At 43.0% G+C, this 19,062-nt stretch overlaps 1 protein-coding gene across 1 annotated transcript in view; it reads right to left on the reverse strand.

The window, feature by feature from the left end:
• Nucleotides 1–2,921: 2,921 nt before the first annotated feature.
• lyst (lysosomal trafficking regulator) overlaps nt 2,922–19,062 on the reverse strand; it is an 83,946-nt gene continuing 67,805 nt past the window's right edge. Inside the window, exons 29-54 of the mRNA XM_084735229.1 lie at nt 18,813–18,974; nt 18,264–18,455; nt 17,923–18,134; nt 16,576–16,785; nt 15,950–16,126; nt 15,676–15,752; nt 15,366–15,554; nt 14,259–14,404; nt 14,079–14,175; nt 13,838–13,899; nt 13,613–13,665; nt 13,369–13,521; nt 11,834–12,078; nt 10,683–10,749; nt 10,439–10,595; nt 9,413–9,553; nt 9,088–9,305; nt 8,551–8,781; nt 8,237–8,426; nt 8,000–8,136; nt 7,193–7,291; nt 6,556–6,695; nt 6,032–6,129; nt 5,128–5,284; nt 4,721–4,792; nt 2,922–4,627 (exon numbers count right to left, since the gene is read on the reverse strand). Coding sequence (XP_084591355.1) covers nt 4,489–4,627; nt 4,721–4,792; nt 5,128–5,284; nt 6,032–6,129; nt 6,556–6,695; nt 7,193–7,291; nt 8,000–8,136; nt 8,237–8,426; nt 8,551–8,781; nt 9,088–9,305; nt 9,413–9,553; nt 10,439–10,595; nt 10,683–10,749; nt 11,834–12,078; nt 13,369–13,521; nt 13,613–13,665; nt 13,838–13,899; nt 14,079–14,175; nt 14,259–14,404; nt 15,366–15,554; nt 15,676–15,752; nt 15,950–16,126; nt 16,576–16,785; nt 17,923–18,134; nt 18,264–18,455; nt 18,813–18,974 — 3,821 coding nt within the window. The 3' untranslated portion in view covers nt 2,922–4,488. The remainder of the gene's footprint in view (nt 4,628–4,720; nt 4,793–5,127; nt 5,285–6,031; nt 6,130–6,555; nt 6,696–7,192; nt 7,292–7,999; nt 8,137–8,236; nt 8,427–8,550; nt 8,782–9,087; nt 9,306–9,412; nt 9,554–10,438; nt 10,596–10,682; nt 10,750–11,833; nt 12,079–13,368; nt 13,522–13,612; nt 13,666–13,837; nt 13,900–14,078; nt 14,176–14,258; nt 14,405–15,365; nt 15,555–15,675; nt 15,753–15,949; nt 16,127–16,575; nt 16,786–17,922; nt 18,135–18,263; nt 18,456–18,812; nt 18,975–19,062) is intronic.

Genomic DNA, 19,062 nt, shown 5'->3' on the forward strand with positions numbered 1-19,062 from the left:
CTTCTTGTTACGCCTATTTCATCTTGTTACATCTTTTACTCTTGTGTTACTTCCTATGTTGTCTTGTTACGTCTGTCTTGTTACCTTTTGTTATATGTTTTATGTCTTTTATATCTTGTTACATCTTTTTTGTTGTCATTACTTATTTTTCCTTTCATTATGGCAGTTTTCATCTTATTTTTTACTTGTTACATCTTGTGAGTCCTTACGTCTTTTTAGTCTTGCAGCTCTTTGATGACCTCAATCCGGCCATTTGCTCATTTATAAATGTGAAAAATGTTTATCAGTGTGATTTTATTTATATAACCTGCTAAAATTTTAAGTTAATGGGTGTTTGCATTATTAGATCACATATTAGCAGGTTAATTAGCCCATTCACTGGTTTGGTGTTTAAGCGCAGAAACTGGTTGTTTTAAAAAGTTCTAACTTGAATTTGAATTTTAACATGAGTCAGACTGAATGAAAAAAGATGTTAAATGCCACAAAGTGTTTATTAAAACAGGCTTTTTCCAATCTAGGACTGCAAAGGTGCTTTGATTTTTCCTGCTTTTTTGTGCACGTTTAGTTTTCAAATGTGAAAACTAATAAAGTGGAGAAAAAACAAATAAAAATAAAGACAGGAAATGAAAATGACTGGCTACTTTGTAGTTCACTTTTTTTTTTTTCAAATCAAACCTTTTTTTTTAAAAGTTATTGAACAGGCCTGTAGTGAACTTTCACTAGATTTTTAAATAATTATTAATAACTAGTAAAAAAAACACAAATAGAGTAAAACATATGTATGAATTTAACTTGAATTAAGAAAACAGATCAAATATACATAAAATTCTGCCTACAAAGCTAATCGAAACAATCTGCTTAACAAAACGAAAAAAAAAAAAATATATATATTGGACTGTATGTATGCCAGTATGGATGTAGACCAATATAGCTGTGATAGGCTAATATACTGGTCCCTGAACGCACCGCAAAGTAAGAAACTGGACACAAGCAACAAGATGTAGTAATATTTCTTCAAATATTTATATATATTTATATATTTATAATATACTCATCACTTGGTTTGTCCATACATACACACACTCACATATATACAAAGAAAAAGAAACGTAGAACATGACCATCCAGAACCTCAGTCCATGATGCCAAACTGCAGCCCAGAGGGGTCAGTCAAATGACACAATTTAAGCAACTAATACAATGATCTTAAATTATGCATAGCTTAAGTTATAAATGGAAAAAAAAAACAATATATCCTTCTGTGTCAGAAAGCACAAAAAAACAAACAATTTTCCTCCCTGCTTTTCACCATTTTCTCAAAAACATGAAAGGGGGAAAACAAAACATTCATTCAACCTCACATGTGGATGTTCAACAGGAAAGAAAGGTTGTGGTTCTCGAAGACAAACACTTTTATACATTTCAAGGAGGAGGATTATGCAGGCGTGAAACACAGTAAACAAACACAGGAACATCATGATGCTGGGCACGATGAGGGTCCAGACGGGCAGAGAAGGAAAAACAAAAAACAAAAAAACCCAGATAACAACAACACAAAAGGAATGATGTTATGATATAAAGAAGAAATATTCCCTTTCTCGTACACAAGTCAAACACCAAGTGTGAAACGTAAGACGTATTTTCTATTCATCACAGAAGGCTCGCTGCAGTCACCATGAAGGCAAAACAAGAGTATTTTTTTCACAGCTGTGTTAAAACAATCTCCTGGTTTCTTCCCATAATGACCTATTGCATGTCTGATATTGCTTTCTGGAGCAGATTTATTAGCGGAATTAAAGAAGCAAAGCTCAGTTCATGTTAAGACCACAGATCATTGGCTCTCTTTGAATTACACAGTAGATGATTAAAAAAACAAAAAGTGCTTTTTACCGTTTTCACACATAAGAACAGACAAAGTGCTGTAAGTCAAGAGGGAATGTAAAGAACAGCTGCACGGATCCACCGGCAGGTTAAAGAAAGAAACCGCTGGTGTGACTGTTTCCCAGACTGATCAGTGTAGTGTTTAAGATTAAGAAATTAGCTGTAAACCTTATTCTAGCTGCTACTAGAACCCAGCAATGTTGTTTCCTGTGAACACTTATGATGCTCAGCAGTTAAGACTGAGCTTGGTTGCTAAGAGCTGCATGATGGACAATTTAAGTAATTACATAATGAGCTAATTAATTATGGAAAATTTGAAATGGCTATGATTTTGCTTCTAGTTCACTTAGAAAGGTGGTTTAAACTTCTAAATAAAAATGCATGTTTGTGACGAATGTAAAAAAGATTTTATGAGCAATGTTGCCTCCCCTGTCCGTCTCCCACCCACGGCACCTGCTGGGCTACTTTCCACTCGACTCCCCGACGATGCCGCTGCACAATTAATCGCAATTTTATCAAAACGTCACGACATGGCCTACAAATCTTGTTCTCCAGATGTGAAAAAACAGACCTCAATGAACGTCACATCATCACGATTTTAAGAATTTTCTTTTTCAGTAAAAGTGACAATTGTGAGGCAAAAATTTGTGGCTGACGAACACAAAAAGAAAAAACTACAGCTCAGGTTAAACGTATAAACTGTACACTAGTTAACTTAATCGCCATCTAGGTAAAATCTTTAGTTGTAGTTGGTTAGCCAAAATGACTGGCAAGTTATTTCTTTATTACAGCTGCGCAGTGACATCATTTAACGACGCACTAGTAAAAAAACATCTGGAATAAAGGTCTCCTATATGCCGTTTATGATTATTCATGCAGTTCATTAACATTAACATAAACTTCTTTATTTTACCTGATAAATGAGCTAATTATGCTAATTGTCCAACATGCAACACTTCACCCTCTGTGCCTACAGATGAGATTTCAATCATAAAGGTTCATATGAAACAACATCACTGGTTCCAAGACATTTCCAGTAAACTTTGACCTCAGTCTGCTGCTCCACCACACCCTCCCACCTGCTACACCCGTTCTGTAATGCTGCACAGGTACTAAAGCATGACTCGCGGATCAGCGAGGACGCATTCAGAGGATTTTTCTCTGCTTCTTCTCCAGCATTTAATGCTGTTAAATTGAATTGAGTGTTAATTGCTTTCTCAGGAAAAAAAAATCAGCAAACTATGTGAAGTACTGAAGAGCTTTTAGTGCATTTGAGTGGCAGAGAAGAAAAAAAAAAAACAAGAGAGGGAAAAATGGTCACACTTTATTTTACAGAACACTAACAAGACATAGTGTGTATCAAATTAGATAAAAACTAGAAACAACATCTTCATTTTTTGATGCCTTTAAATGTGTTTTATTTAAATTTTATTGACTGATTTTTGGATTGCTTTTAAAATGTAAAAGTCTTTGAGCTGCATGTTTTGTATGAAAGGTACCTCTCTGATCAACTCGTGTGGGAAACAATACACTTTAGTTTACAGTACACTTCTCTTGTAATGTGCCTCTAATTACCCCTTACGAAAGTCTAATAAAGGGTCTTAAAACGTCTAATGAAGAACAAATTATTTCTAGTTTCTAATTTAATACAGTTTGTTATAGCGTGTTAGTTAACTGTAAAATAAAGTGCAACCAGAAAGAAGAGCCTCCACGGTGTTTCTAATAAATACATGAATAACAACATCTGTCAATGCGAAAGGACAGGTTCAACCAAGGCAGGCCTTAATAAAGTATCATGACCGTAAATGTCACATCCACATACACACAGTCAAGGTCAGAATCATTCTAGCATGCAAAAGGAGGACAGAAGAACAGGCAACACAAGGAACAGTTCATCCCAGCGTCCCCCCCGTCCCTCCACCACGCTCAGATACGAAGTGATGCCGGGCCGTGACACTAGTGTTCAGACTTGAGCGGAGCAGACAGCCCAGCAGAGCGGCGTCTCACTCCCACAGAGCGGGACGTCTCCCGGTGACAGACGCCAAGAGGGTCTCCCTCCCTCCGAGTGAGCTGCAGCGTCAGCAGGACGCGCTCGCCGAGCTCCTGCAGCAATCTGTCAGACAGCGCGCTGCGGGTGGGACTCCGAGCGCGGCGGCAAGGTGAGAGACGGGGGTCTTCACACTTCGGGTCTGGCTTTGGCCAGACGATAGCAGCTTACCAGGTAATCAACATCAGGCGGAGATCTTTGCACAATGAAAAACTCCAGACTCAGGAACGAAATATGAAAAGACTCAACAAACCAAACACACGCTCAGAAATGCATCTCGTATAAAGTGTCTGTTGCAGCCTCGGCCAAATATTCCCCCAGACATTCCACTTCAGTATGTTTATAAATATATATTTATGTACATATAATACTATTTTCATTATGTCTTGATGCTGGGAGTGGCTTGCTCAGCTGGGGATGGCTTTAGTTAAAAGTCAGGGAAGGTTCAGGCCATGCTGACACGTCCTCCTCCCCGTCAGTGCGGGGGAGAAGAAGGGGTTGGGGGTGGGTGGGGGCTCCTCTTGCTGAGAACTGGACAGTAGTAAACACCAGACGCATGGTCAGCCTGCGGCGTAGCTGCTCAGGAAGGAGTAGAACATGGGCAGCTTCATGCGCTGCTGGTCCCGCCGACACCACGCCATCACCGTGCCCTCGCTGTTGGCGGTGTAGAGGTGGTGGCCGTCGCACGAGTAAGTCAGGCTGAGGCACACGAGAGAGGAGGAGATTATCATCGGCGTTCAAAGGCATCACATGTAAGTAAAGACCAGCATGAACGTAGTGCTGATAAGATACCTGATGATGGGTTTGCTTGACTTTGAAAACGTGATCTCTCTCACTGGTTTTAGATCCCAGGTGCTCCACAACCTGAACGGATGTCAGACATAAAACAAACATCGGTGTGAATCGGAGGCTGGACCGAGTCGCTGCTTAACAAGTCACAAGTACGTCTCAAGCTTCAAGTTCAAGTCAAAAACAGGTCATAAAATAACAGTGAGTTTCCAGCCTCAATGATTGAAAGGACTTAGCTGTTATTTGTTAGCTAAGCTTTAGCTTGATAATCATATTAAAGCTACTACAGGAGTGAAATTTAATGTTGATGCCTCTATATGACCCATATAAGCAAACAAGGAAAATCATAAAACTGATTATCGTTTCATCCCTGCGTGTTCATCACATAAAAAAAATTAGTCTCCGCTCACCTGACAACGCCGTTCTCCAGCCCACCGGCGATCACGTTGACAGACACGCCTTCCGGCTGATTGGAGAAGGCCACGGAGCAGATGATCTCTCTGCAGTGCACGTGGCCGATTAGGTCACCGTTCACCGTCCACAGGCGCAGGTCGCTGCCTCCGCCCACTGGGATACAAAGAACCGTGTGTCATAGCTCACATCGAGCACCAGAAAAACATCAAACAGAACTTCCTCCCGCACAGCCGGTTTTTGTGATCAGGTGCTGGTCGACTGCAGGAACACCTTAGGTGAAGATCAAAATTAACCGCCACGCGCTGAAATGACTTTACTGGGACTTCATTAGGAGCGAACGACCCGTTTCCCCTGTAGCTTCCTCAGTAAATTACATGAGCCCTCACAGGGGTGATAAATAACATTTGGGCCACATGACTAATTAGAAGATTCTTCACTGTTTCAACGTGTTTTAATGTTTTTTCAAAGATGAACATTTTCTGAAAAACATGACAAAAGTATAAGAAGAAATTATATTTTCAAAAATAAAGGCATGGATAATATTATACAGTTACAAGAATCTTGTATACAATTTACTTCATTTTAATTTTACTCATATTATTAAATGAGTTTTATTTTTCATCTCATTTTACATTAATCACGGCTCATTTCACTGTTTATTCTATGTCTTTTTCATTTGAAGCCCTTGCTGCATGTAATTTCTGTCCTAAAGCACTTTGTGTTGCATTTCTATACAAATAAAGTCAATTATTGTTACGGAACAGGACATCTTATTAGCATAAGTGAAATGCACTGCTAACTCCTAATAAAGTCACGGCGAAGTCATTTCAGTGTGTGGTAGTTAATTTTGTCTATGACAGTGATAAAGTCTGAGAGGACACGAAGCAAAGCGGTCTTCACCTGAGTCACAGACTGTTGCGATGTCCCCTGTGGTCTCGCTGGCGGACACGGCGGTCACCGGGCTCTTGTGGCCTGTGAGGCTTTGTACATAACAGAGCCTGAGGAGACACGGAGAGACGACACGCACGCTGCATGTTGCACTTCACTTCAGATCATCTCCTCACATTCAAAAGTACACACAGAATATATGACATGGGCTGCAACTAATGACTGTTGTCAATGTAGATTATTTTCTCAATTACTCAATTAGTTGTTAGTTGCTTGGTCTATAAATTGTCAGAAAATGTTGATCAGTGTTTTCCAAAGCCCAGGAGGACGTTCTAAAATGTCTTGTTTTGCCCATAACCAAAACATATTCAGTTTACTGTCATAAATAACCACAGGAACCAGAAAGTATTCAAATTTAAGAAGCTGGAATCAAAATAGTTGTGGATTAATGTAATAATTAATTAATTACTGAGTAGTCGATCAATCGTTGCAGCTCTGTATTTAACTAAAGCACGTTCTTTCCATTTTTCACCGACCTGTTGAGGTCCCAGAGGATGCAGGTGCCGTCTTTGCTGACACTGATGAGGATGCTGTAGGGTTTGCAGACAAACAGGCTGGTGACCTCCCCCGTGTGTCCATACAGGTGGACCTGAGATTCCACCTCCATCTCTGACGGCTGTGGACGGACACACACACACACATTAGAGACCACACACACACACAGAGGACACGCAGGTCTGAACAGTTGCATGTGACTCATTGCTATTTCCTAAGAAAAGAAAATCCATTAATCAACCTCCAGCAGGATTTCTGCAGCAAATCAATTGCTACTGAACCACCCTTCAGAGACAGAGAAAACAGGAAATGTGGACGCCTGTTGGTGGGGACCGATGAAAGTCTGAAAGCCTCTCTGATGACTGAACTCCCAGACCTCTAATCCCACTTGTAGGCTCACTGGAAATGTGTTTCAAGGGCAACTGTGATGTGACTAATGAAGCTGAGCGTTTGAGCACGCTGAGGACGTCCAAAAGAGGGGTAGGGAAGGGAGGAGGAGGAGGAGGAGGAGGAGGAGGAGGAGGAGGAGGGGGAGGGGGGTAATGGGAGCTGGGTGGGTGGATTGGGTGTTGATGTGGAGGCGGAAGGTTAGAGGGGGACGTCGCCATGGAAACCCACCGTGGTGCTGGTGAAGCGGTTGCTGTAGGCGGTGATGACTCCACACTTGCTGCCCGTAAATAGCTGGCAGCCATCGGGCACCCAGGCGCAGCTGGTCACCTGGAGGAGAGCGAGACAAACGGTTGGATGCGCCGATACTCAATACTAGTATTGGTTCGACGCTGGCCAAAATCAGCGGATTGGATTTTGGGAAAAAAACAGTAAACTCTCATACGATCCATTTGCCTGAACTATCATGTAAATGAGGTTCTTATCAATAGTCAGTGTATCGCCTATAGATGCTGGTTGACATGTCCCCAGGTTGGAAAAAACAGAGAGACGTACCAGCAGGGAAGCTCAACAATACCTTTACATCACAGCCTTTACAGATGGTACACTGTTGTTATATAAGCCAAATATTGCTCTCTCCAAACCAACCAGACTCTATTGACTAAATCAGGTTGGTTGGTTGGTTTGGAGAGAGCGATATTGGCTTCTAAAGGCTGTCTGACGACAAAGTAAAGTGTAAAAAATATTCTAAATATAACTTATATTTCAGCTGATATTGATTTTTTTAGATGGACCCTTTTTAAGTGGCTAAAATACGTTTATATTTTTGTTGAATGTATCATTAACAGCTTAGTTCTTCAACAAAGGGTATCGTTAGATTCTTCAGGTTGCTGTAACGGACATGAGAAAGTGTTCTTGAGCTGTTCCTCATCAGGTGGACATCCCTCTCAGTGTAGCTTTGAGTGATGCTGAAGGGAGACCAGTAATTTCTTTCACTATCAAGTGTTTTTTTTTTCTGAGAGTTGAGCTCGTGTTTACCTGGTGAAGCTGCGAACACTGAATGAAGTTGATAGGTGGTTCGCTCTGCTTGCTCTTCAGCCTCAATATGTTGTCCGCGTAGCCCCAGCTCAAAATGGCCGACCACTGGATGTCTGTGCTGTGCATGCTGCGGACACCTACGGAGCAGAGAGCATAAAGTTAATGGAGTCAGCAGGACACTGTAAAACACATCCTGTACATCCAGGCTGACTGCTAGCTGACTGGTGGGCGTCCTACCCTGCTCCTTGCTGTAAATCATCATGAGGCAGAATTTGCGGGACAGCCCGCAGATGGCTCGCGTCGGCAGAGCCAGCAGGGATCCGAACCTTTCCCCGTGCGGCTGGCTGAAACACACCACCGGGTCCGGAGAGGAGGGCGAGCCCACGTACTCGCCCCACTTCAGACCTTTGATCCACGGCAGTGGGCTCTGTGGGGGAGGAAGAGGAAATTGCCAGGTGAGCGGCAGATCATTTCATGGACGAGGTGTTAAGTCATGTCTTCCTCAGCACACAGCAGGCCACCACAGTCACCGCCACCACAGAGGAGATTACCGGGCACACGATTTCTTTGGCCTGTTCTCGGGTTTCTCTGAAGGCAAGCTGAACCAGGAGACCCATGGCGGCCGGCAGCTCCCCCTCCATCATGAGTTTGGGGCCGGCCCTGCTGATGTGGGTGCCGTTGAAGAGCTGCCGCGGCGTCTGTCCGTATGTCTTGATCATTGTCTCCAGGGCCCGTCGCTGCACTGGATCTTCAACTGCCGAAACGTCCATGCCAAAATAAGTCTGTGAAAAATTATATGAAAAATTAGGTGAACGGCAACTCCAACTACTACAACCACTCCTCCAAAGTGTTCGAAGGAGGACTTTTCCCAACGGCCACTAAATTGTACAACAGCACTCAGTGCTTTTAATCCATCCTCCACATGACTAGCATTTCAGAGGCGTTTCAGCAATGAAGAGTCCCTATATCTTATATATCTCTGCTGCTGTGAGACTGAAATTTCCCAGTGGGAATAAATACAGAGCTACCTACCTAACAAACTAATATTTTCATTTCTAGCAAAAGTGATGAAACAGGCAGCTGCTTACAGCTGGGTGGAAGACGTTGATGGCCTGGACTGCAGCTTTGCCTTTCTGCTTGAGCCCAAACACCAGGTCGATCCACTGGCACAGCGTCTGGGAGACCTGGTCCGACTCCAGCGCTTGTCGGTGGATCAGGATGAACAGACGGGGGTCGTTTCGGGCCCAGGGCGGCAAATTCACATGATTCACCCTCTCACCATTTTGACGAACACCAAAATCAAAACCTTTTGAGGCAAAAAAAAAAGAGTATTTAAATTTATGAAAAGCTGTGAAAAATAATGATAAGCATTAAAGTTTGAAAGCATAAAATGGAGTGGAAAATAAAAATTACCCTCTCTGTTGACAAGGAACTCTGGGAGGTAGAAAAACTCTGGGATGAGCTCTTTCACATCAGTCATAGACTCATAGGAGGACAGGCGCCATGTTGTGTTCATCGAGTGAAACGTCCGGTCCGGGATATCAAAGCTCTGGTCTGATGAAGGCCAAAGACAATCTAATTACAGATTCGACTCACTGATTGAAAAGATCCCCTTTCATGACCTTAGACGCCACGCTTGCTGAATACATTTACCATCACATAAAAAGATGCCTCGGGGGGATCAGAGGAGAGAGAGAGAGAGAGACGGACTGAATGAAAAAAGAATTAACAAGAAAGGAAGAAATAGAAACGAGGAGGGGAAGGGCGAGGAGTTGATCAGAGAAAAGTAGAGAGATGAAGTAACCTTTCATGGCTAATACATGTGATGCAACACGGCAGTTAGATCTGAGATCAGGATGTTAAACAGCCTCCACATCAACAAAGATGGAGCAGTCAATGAAATGCAGGCAGGTGGCAGTCGGTGCTGCTAAAAGCTTTTTGGAGATGCGTGATAATTTTCTATTGTTAAAGTGCCCTGGACTGTCAGTTAACATTTACAGTACATGTTGTAACTTTTTATACTGCAGAAAAATAAGGCAGCTGGAGTTTTTTTTCTTATTTTTCTTGGCTTAAAGGGTCATGATTTTTGGGAAGAGACATTGCTGTTGAGGTTTTAAAATGTATTTGCCACGAGGCTCCATGTATGTTTGATTTTGGGGTGAACTGTCCCTTTAAAAAAAGGTCCAGCTGAAAAAAGAAACAGTATCAGTTTAAATGTATGATGTATTTTGAATATTTTCATAGCTTTACCTTGCCATCAGACAGCCTTTTCCAAAGGGAAACTGCCGTTACAGAAACTGAATATCACCCTCTCCAAGTCACACAATAACACAAACTAACAGATTGAGGCAGTGGTTTATGTAGCTAAAATATATTTTGTTGCTCTTGTTTCTCCTCTCTGTTTCTCCAAACTGATCTCAGAGTTCATGTGCGACTCACCCTGGTACGCCAGGAACATCTTGGTGAAAGGAGGCATTCGGACCAGGAAGTGCAGCACGGTGCCGCTGTTGGAGTAGTGTGAGCCGTAGTGGTACGGCTGGACAGGAGGCATGGGGTCGTCCTCACGAATGCCCTTCTTGTACTCTTCCTCGAGGTACTGCACAACAAGCACACGCACACGTTGATGTGTTTTCTTACCGGAACACCTAGCGCACTCAGTAAACACATGCACGACAGGTCTTACCCTGTAATTATCCACGTAACGATCTTCTTTCTCTTTTGACTGCACTGCGATGGGTTTGCTTAAATTCCTGCAAGACAACAGAATGCAAACAAAGCGATGATGAACCAGGATGTTCAACAGTGACAAATGGAAACAATCCTCCTGTTATAAATGACTCCTGTGTCTTCAGAGAGAGTAAATAAATAAAAAATAAATAACACTACAAAATATCAATGAACTGCATCTGTCTTGATTTAAAGGAGCAACATGCAGCAACTGTGGATCCAAAAATGAGTACCACAGTCCAAACAGCAAGTTGGAGCCATAGACTGTATGTTTAATAGATAGAATTCCTATTTAATATACAATCTATGGTTGAAGCGAGGGGTTTCGCCCTCACCCTCTCCTCCCCAGACTCAGAGTAGTTCAGACAGGTTGCTTGCAGGCGTCTCTTCACTGGCTACCAGTTAGGTTTTAGAATTGATTTTAAGATTCTGCTTCACGGCTCCAGATCGAAGGCGTCCGGGGTTTTCCAGTCAAGGCTGCTCAGTTATGGAACTCACTGCCCGAGGATCTGGATCTTTCTGAATCAGTAACTTCTTTTAAATCACTTCTTAAAAGTTAGCTTTTTTTTTTTTTTTTTTTTTTAAAGCCTTTTATTAACTCGAGCACACCAATGTATTGCCAACATGTCTTTTATTGTTTGCTTCATTTTATTTTTGTTTTACCTGCCAGATTTTACTTGTCCCATTCTTGAATTGTTCAGCACTAATCTGAACTCTGATTAACGTGACACGGGCAAACAAAAACAGTTATTCTGGCCAGAGAAGCGAGTACTGTAACTTGCCGTGTTTCCCTGATCTCTGTTCACATATCATGGACATTTTAAGATATATTACAGTAAATATATTACAGATTTCTCCTTTAAAATGGTAGTATGGAATGACTCAAGAGGAGGAGCACTTATACTTATTTTGAAAACTAAGGATCTGATGCATCAATGACAGCAGAGGTACCTTCACAAATCCCCTATATAAGGCCTAAGATTAACCTTCATAACATCATATCATGTAATTTTCTGATTAAATGTCTTTTTCACATGTAAGACATGATATAACACAGCTTCACATGCCTTTCTGATCACATTAACAGAGCTGCCACCCAGCACTGACCTGTAGATGTTCGGGTCCTGCAGGTCGAGCGTCTCGCTGGTGTAATCTCGCAGAATGAAGGGGAACACCGGGTACTGCATGAGGTCGTTGAAGGAGCGGCCGGCGTGCTTGTTGAGATGTGTGAGGTACTCGAAGTTAGAGATCTGTCCCGAGCCCCACAGCTGAGTGAGCGCCGTGATATTTCCGTGCTCAAGCAGGTTAGGCAGATCAGAGGTCAGGATGTTGTGGTAGACGTCGTCACGGAACTGAGGCAAGAACACAGAGAACAATCTGTAGCGTCGAGACTGAAGTGGAACATGGAAAAACTACAAGCTCACAAATGTAATCTGAATGACACAGTTTGATGAATAAAAAGTGTTGTGTCTCTCAGTTTCTGGAAACCACTAAAAAAATGAGCATGGTGCCTTCAGGGAACCGCCGATCCACATAAAATAACTCAATTAGTCTTGAGGTTTAGTTCAGTCATCTAAAAGTTACAGCCTTTTGATCTAATCAAGTCTGAGATCCTGGGAGAATACTTAACATTTTGAGAGATGATGAAGGTAAAATTGGAAATATATTGAATGCTGCTATTAAATATTCAACTATTATTAAGCTCGATAAACAGTTGAAGCGCCACACTGGCCTAAAGGTTAGCCGACCAAAACCGTGTCCCCGGTTTGTTTGTGTCGCTCCACGTCACTCTCTTCCCTGATCTCTTTAACACATTCAACAGCCACAGTTCAATCCAAATTTATAACAATAGCTTTAAAATCATCAATCAAATTTTAAGGCCTGTGAAAATCACATTTAAGAAACATTTTATGGCCTAAATTTCAGATGATTAAAAACTTTGTAAAGACCCACCATACTGTAACAGTCTTTTAAGCCTGCATTGTCTATTTCTCAACTAAAATGTTTTCAGAATCATATTTTAGAGGGTTGTTTAGCTGTAATGTAAGAAATATTGCAGCCAGGGGATCAGACAGACCCAAACAGATCCAGCACTGCTACTGTGTGTTGCACGTTTCATTGCTGATTGGCTGTAGAGGCATTTTGGCCCGTGCGTGTTGATAAAAGCCTGTGGAAATTGAAAATGAACTGAGAAGGTGCCAGGCTGACGTTCTTTCAGTCCCCGAAGAGTGTGATGTTTCTGTATCTTTTTATCATGATTGATGATCGTGATTCCTGGCACAGAATAATATAGAACTCGGCAGGTTATCAGGAACAGAATACCTAAAAGGTAATTGAACAATTAACTCTCGCTGCAATTTTTTTTTTCAAGCTGCAGGGTATTTTTCTTTGAGCATCCAGAGGGACTTTTCATTTCCATCACAGTCCATCCTCTGTGGCTACATTTTTTTATATTCAAAAGAAACATGGTCTGAATTTTTATCTTGCGATCTGCTGGGTAGTCTAACTATGGATGATAAGCGCACAAGAACATCTCCTGCGAGCCATTCATGAGCGATGTCAACATTAGTTTCAGCGTTTATTTCCACTCACAACATTGCTTCCTTCACTTTTATTCCATGTGACGCGTGTTTTTGCCTCACCTTGGTGTTGTCAAAGGCTAACAGCAGGGTCCTGCCGTTGGTGAGGAATATCTCCACCGCGTTGTCTCTTAGCTGCCACCAGCGCTTGTGCACCTCCTTGATCTCCTCGTACGTCCAGGAGAAAGACGGTGCCTCGGTCTCCCCGTGAAGGCTCTGTCCAAACACATAAACACATCCGGCGTTGAGTAGCTGGGCCGAATCACATAACGTAGCGAATAATCCTTGAACCGTCCTCTGGCTTTACCTGGTTGTCATGATCAGCAGCGTTGTCCTCCACAAAGTACATCCCAGACTTTCCTGTGAGACAGCACAGGGCAAGTGAGACAAGACAAACAAAAGCTTCCCCTACTGAATAACTAACAAACACTTATTCTCTAGTGCCTCACAGAGAGCACATTACTGTGTGTTCCCTGTGACCGGCTGACTGTATTATGCATGGAGCAGCTGTGAGAGATGGACAGTGTCTTACCCAGAAGTAGCTCCCCTGCTGTCTCTCTGGAGGGGGCGACGCTGATGCACCGTCTGGTGAACCTAAGGACAAAAAGACACCTCTCATACACCATCTGAATAAAGCAGAGACACCTCTCAAATGTGGCACAGGCTGACGAGACATTAATGTGCCTTCTTCAGATCCTCCCAGCTGCCTGAGAGGGACATGAAGTTTGCTAAAGGCTCACAGGCAGGAAGAGAGACGGAGAGGAAAATTATACCTGATGGGCTCGCTGGTGGCTTTGTCTTTGACAGTGGAGGAGAAGGAGGAGTGGGTCTTATCTTCAAACAGGAAAGACAAGGCAGGCTTCACTGTGTCTAAAGAAAACATGGAGGTCAGATTAAGAACACTAAAAGAGGTAAACACACCAGTACTAGACAGAATCTTGCAGTTTCTTCACCTTCAGGCTTGCGTCTGTCTTTCAGCAGGTATTTGTTAGGAATGGTGAGGTAGCATCTCTGGAGTCGCCGTCGCTCCCGGTTCGGTCCCTCTGTGGGGTCCAGCTGCCAGGACGTTGGGTAGGATGTCGGGTCGTACCAAACCGCACTGAAGCAGACCAATAAAACCCCGTCAAACACTTTGTCTACTCACATTAATACAGAGGTAACCTCACCGCAGGGCCTTCATATCTTCCACTGAGGACACTGAGGTCACGTCCTTAATATTGTTCAAGGAAATTAGGAGGTCTGACATCCTGAGAAGGAGTTTATAGTCTGCAACGTCATATAAATTTCACATGGTGAGTTTTAAAGCCTGGTTTAGATACTATCGGCTGTAGAGGTGTCTGCTTTCTGTTGAATATAATGGAAATAGATGTCACTCCGCTCAGTACAAAGAAAATAGTTCCCACATAAATCTACTCACAACAAGGTCTGTGGATTATCTTTAGTAACCGAGTTATGTTTTCTGCAGAGAGACATTGCTCTTGAGCACCATAAGGTGAGTGCAAAGTAGTTCCATTACATTCAAGACAGGGCAGACATCTCTAGAGCTGATGACGCCAAAACTCACCAACTCACACCAAATCTATCCAGATGGATAATTAGCACTACGGCTAAGAGGAAAGTCAGTCTGAGCCTTGTGGAAAACAGAACCCACTGTACCTGATAAAAATCATTATTGTCATTTAAGTATGTTAGCATGGAAATGTTGAGCTGTTGCTGGAAATGTGCATTAGCACAGTCTGACAGAGCTGCTAGCGTGGCTGCAGTCTAAAACCCCGCCTCCTTGGACGTAGCTGCACAAATGAATCGATCAAAAAGTTTGCACAATTTAGCAGTTTTACAAATTGAGCTTTCTTCTAAGGTATTCTGCTGCTCATTCAAATCTATTTACTCAAACAAACCTAATTGCTTCACATTAGATTGTCATTTTCTGTACAGTTAAGAAAATGACCAGAAAAATAATCACCATTAAACGAACAATCATCATTACAGTAACGATTTTATTATTGCACTCTGTTCCAATATTGCGTAAGCCCTTGTGAGAGATAAATTTCAATGCCCACCGGTCATGTGTGAGTTGCTGCACCAGCTCCTGCCAGTGGCGGCTGGCGCTGAGGTCAGTCTTGTAGAGTCCCCTGATGTGCTGGATGACTTTCTTTCTCTCCATGCCTTGCCGCAGAGACACATTCTGAGTGATATCAGCTGCAATCTTGGAAATGTCCTTGGACTTTCCGTCCAGCCTCTGGATAAGACTGCAGAGAATTAAGACAGAATGGAGTGAATAGAAGAGCGGAACAAAGACACGATTCTTACCAGTGTGTTTTTTTTTGTTGTGAACATCAATTTCACATCAGACAAAAAGCCCCTACTCACTTCCTCTGAGTGTTGGCCATTTTCTTCTCCCAGGCCACTTTGCTTGTTTTCTCTTCTGCTTCATACTTGAATTTTTCCTGTATTAATAAAATTACAAGTAAACATCATCTTAACACACATTAGCTTCATTCTGTGGTTGAAAAGAAACCTGACAGGCTGCACTTAACATTTTTTGCCTGCACAAAAGTTGATATTTCATACTGCCAAACGGGAAAATTAGGTTTTACTAAACAGGCTTAGAAACTGTTTCCCTCTGTGTCTGTGTAGGACTTACCTCTTTTATGGCCTTGAGCAAGTCTTGTTTGTGTGGAGCGTTGGGTGGGATGCAGCGATGGCCGCAAAGCTTGAGCGAGGTCATAAATACACCCACGGCGTTCTGCTCGTCTTTGGTGAGGCTGTCCTTGTGATCGTGCAACATCTCATACAGGTAGAGTGACAGCTTGGGTCCGTGCTGAGTGAGTGAAAGGCAGAAAAAGAAGACCACAGATTAAAATTTTATTTGTGTCTGAAGTGAGTCGGAAACAGTGATGGACAGGAAACAAGCCTTATCCAGCTAGTTGACTCTCAAGAGGATGCAGAGTGAAAGGAGACTCCCATAGCAAAGCAAGGAGGCTGAAGAAGAGTATGAAAACATGCATCAAGAGTTATTTTAGAGCCACGGCCTGACAGCTGCTGGAAAACCTGTCTGCAGGAGTGAAACTGACAAACAGAGCTGCTATACTGTACGCTCACTCACAATTTCTTCTGAAACAAACACAAAGAAAGAGTTTTGCATTGGGTGGGTAAAAATGACCAGAAATACATCATTTTGGGGTCCAATAAGTGGCACTGAACAAGAGCCAAGCTGACAGTTATAGCGGAAAATAAGCATCAATGATGCATTTTTTTTTGCACACTCACCTCTAGGCCTGGGCTGAGGCTCTCCTTGAGGATATCCAAATGTCTGGCATCAAACACAAACTCCAGCGCCTCCTTCCTGTCAGACAGGGGAAGTGATGGGCTGAGCGTGTGCACGAGCAGGCGGCCGATTTGCACCCGAAAAGTGTCCCGACACGACCACAGGATCCTTCGCCACTGCTGATGTGGGGCTCCGCCGCGACCCGTGCTGCCCTGTGAGATCACAGCACAAAATAAAAATATAGAACGGGTGACGATGTTCGTTCACAATAACTTCCAGATAGAAACCCCTGCATCATGTACATACAATCTACAGCATATTGTGCGTTTTCTTTTTTCATCATGTAATTTGTGAAGTGCTTATATCTCATTCATTGAAAATTCCTGTTTTTTGCTTTTACTAACGTTAGCTTGGAGACGTAATTTAGCTTTTGGGCCACAGATAAAAGAAAATGACAGCTATCAAAACTAAGATAAAGTTAAACTGTTCAGATCAAATCAGGTGTTGCCGCAATTAACACAGTGTTGTGCAACTGTGTGGGTTGTTAGGGGGTGTTTATTTGTGCTTTGAACATAACCGCTGTGAAACAAACAATAAATAACGTCTTATTTCTCTGATTCACCAGCTTTCTAGCTACCACCACTCTTCCCATTCAGTCTCTGCTGCGCCATTTCTCTCTCAAAGAAGAGGACACAAACCAAAGGAAGCTTTCTGATGTCACTTACCTTAAATGTAATATTGGCAAAATCACAATATCGCCAAGTACAGTATCTAAATTGCAGAACCAGAACCAAATCGCAATTTTAGTAATGCTGCAGAGAAGCCACGGCCTAAAAATCTTGTTCTCCAGATTTAAGAAAACAGACCTCAACACATATCACATCATCACGATTTTAATAGGCTCAGCATAAACTGTAGCCAGACCCAGATGTTGAAGCTGGGTACATGAAATAAACCAAGCAACGTCCATGAACTCCACCTAGATTGCGCCTAATTGCAGAGATATTTCAAGATATTTCAGTCCACCAAGGCAACTAGATGTCACTGGTGGCCGGTTGTAAAGCAGCACGATACATAAAACGAGCACAGCAGAAACGTCAGATAGGTCAAACCACCATGTTTAACTACATATATTTAAACGTCACAGTTACAGCTGAAATAAGAGCAGAAATAAACAAATCTGCCGATCTTACATATATGCACAATTCAAACCAACTGCCAGTTTTCTACCCAGAAAAGACTGCTGCTAGCGTGACGTCACAGGGAATCCGTCTATAGCATTTTGCTCTTTAGAGCTAAAAAAAAGAATTCCAAAGCATGAAAAAGGTTCTGAGTGACAGTTGTCATACCAGGCTGATTTTGATCCCATCCATCATGAGTTTGAGGATGTCTTTCTGAAAGCTCTTCTTGCTGGCAGGCGGCAGGGTGAAGGGAGTGGGGGAGTGCGGGACAGAGGCAGAGCCACTGTCATCCTGTGTTTGATCACTTGGATCTGGTGTGAAAAGCTGCTGGTCTGGAGAGTCGGGAATATTCAGCAGGTCGAATAAGTCCTGACTCACATCTGCGATGGGAGACACGTTCATACAGAACCAGGATTAGACAGGAAGTTCGGTTTACGCTCCTTTGAGGCGAAGGAGAAAGTAGAGAAGATTAGAACAGACAAGTGAGAGAAGAGGAACATTTTTTGTACCGTGGTAAATTAGTCTGTTGACAGCAAGAACGACGAGCCTCTGCAGGCGTTGGACAAACTCAGTCTCACTGGCACGGATGGGGTTTTCCTGGCTCATCCTCCTCTGCATCATCTGGTGGAGCTCATCGCTGGCTACAGAGCGCATTCGCATCAGGAGGGAGTCAGTCTGGGCCAGAGAGAACCGGCGCCGGCCTACAAACACAATGTCGTTATGCTGTGAGAACACAAACTGGACGCCATTTGTAAATAGAGCACGCTGGCTTTTTTTCAAGTTCAGAGTAAGGTTATGCAAATATGTCATAAATCATTGAACACAGAGAAGATGATAAAGATTCACTGATCAAACGGCCATCTGTGCGAAAATGCTTAACTCTGATTGAGTTAAGCATTCAAACATGCACACACAAAGGCACCAGTATCACACGAGGGTACTGGGCAAATTAACGCCCGAGGTGAGAGATGGGGTAAATGGTGAGTTCACGGCAAACGTGGGAGACATGCCCCGTGACAGGGAGGATGTTCTCCGCTGTGGACCGCAGTCCGAGCTACCTGCGTCACAGTGGAGCATGTAGGATGGAGCTCCGGAGGGGGAGGGGAGGGGGAAGTCCTGGGACAGGAAGCTGAAGGGAGGGGACAGGGGGATCTGGCCATAGGAGCAGTAGTGCTGTCTGGGAATGCGGGGGATAATGGAGTCTTTCATGGCAATGGAACCTTCAGATCGGGATGAGATTGGGTGTCAATACACAGACAGGTGAGTGTGGAGACGTGAAAACACATGGCGGTCAATTCCACCTCCACA

The sequence above is a fragment of the Lutjanus erythropterus genome, chromosome 14, assembly GCF_056507025.1.
Source record: "Lutjanus erythropterus isolate fLutEry1 chromosome 14, fLutEry1.hap2, whole genome shotgun sequence".
NCBI lineage: Eukaryota > Metazoa > Chordata > Actinopteri > Lutjaniformes > Lutjanidae > Lutjanus > Lutjanus erythropterus.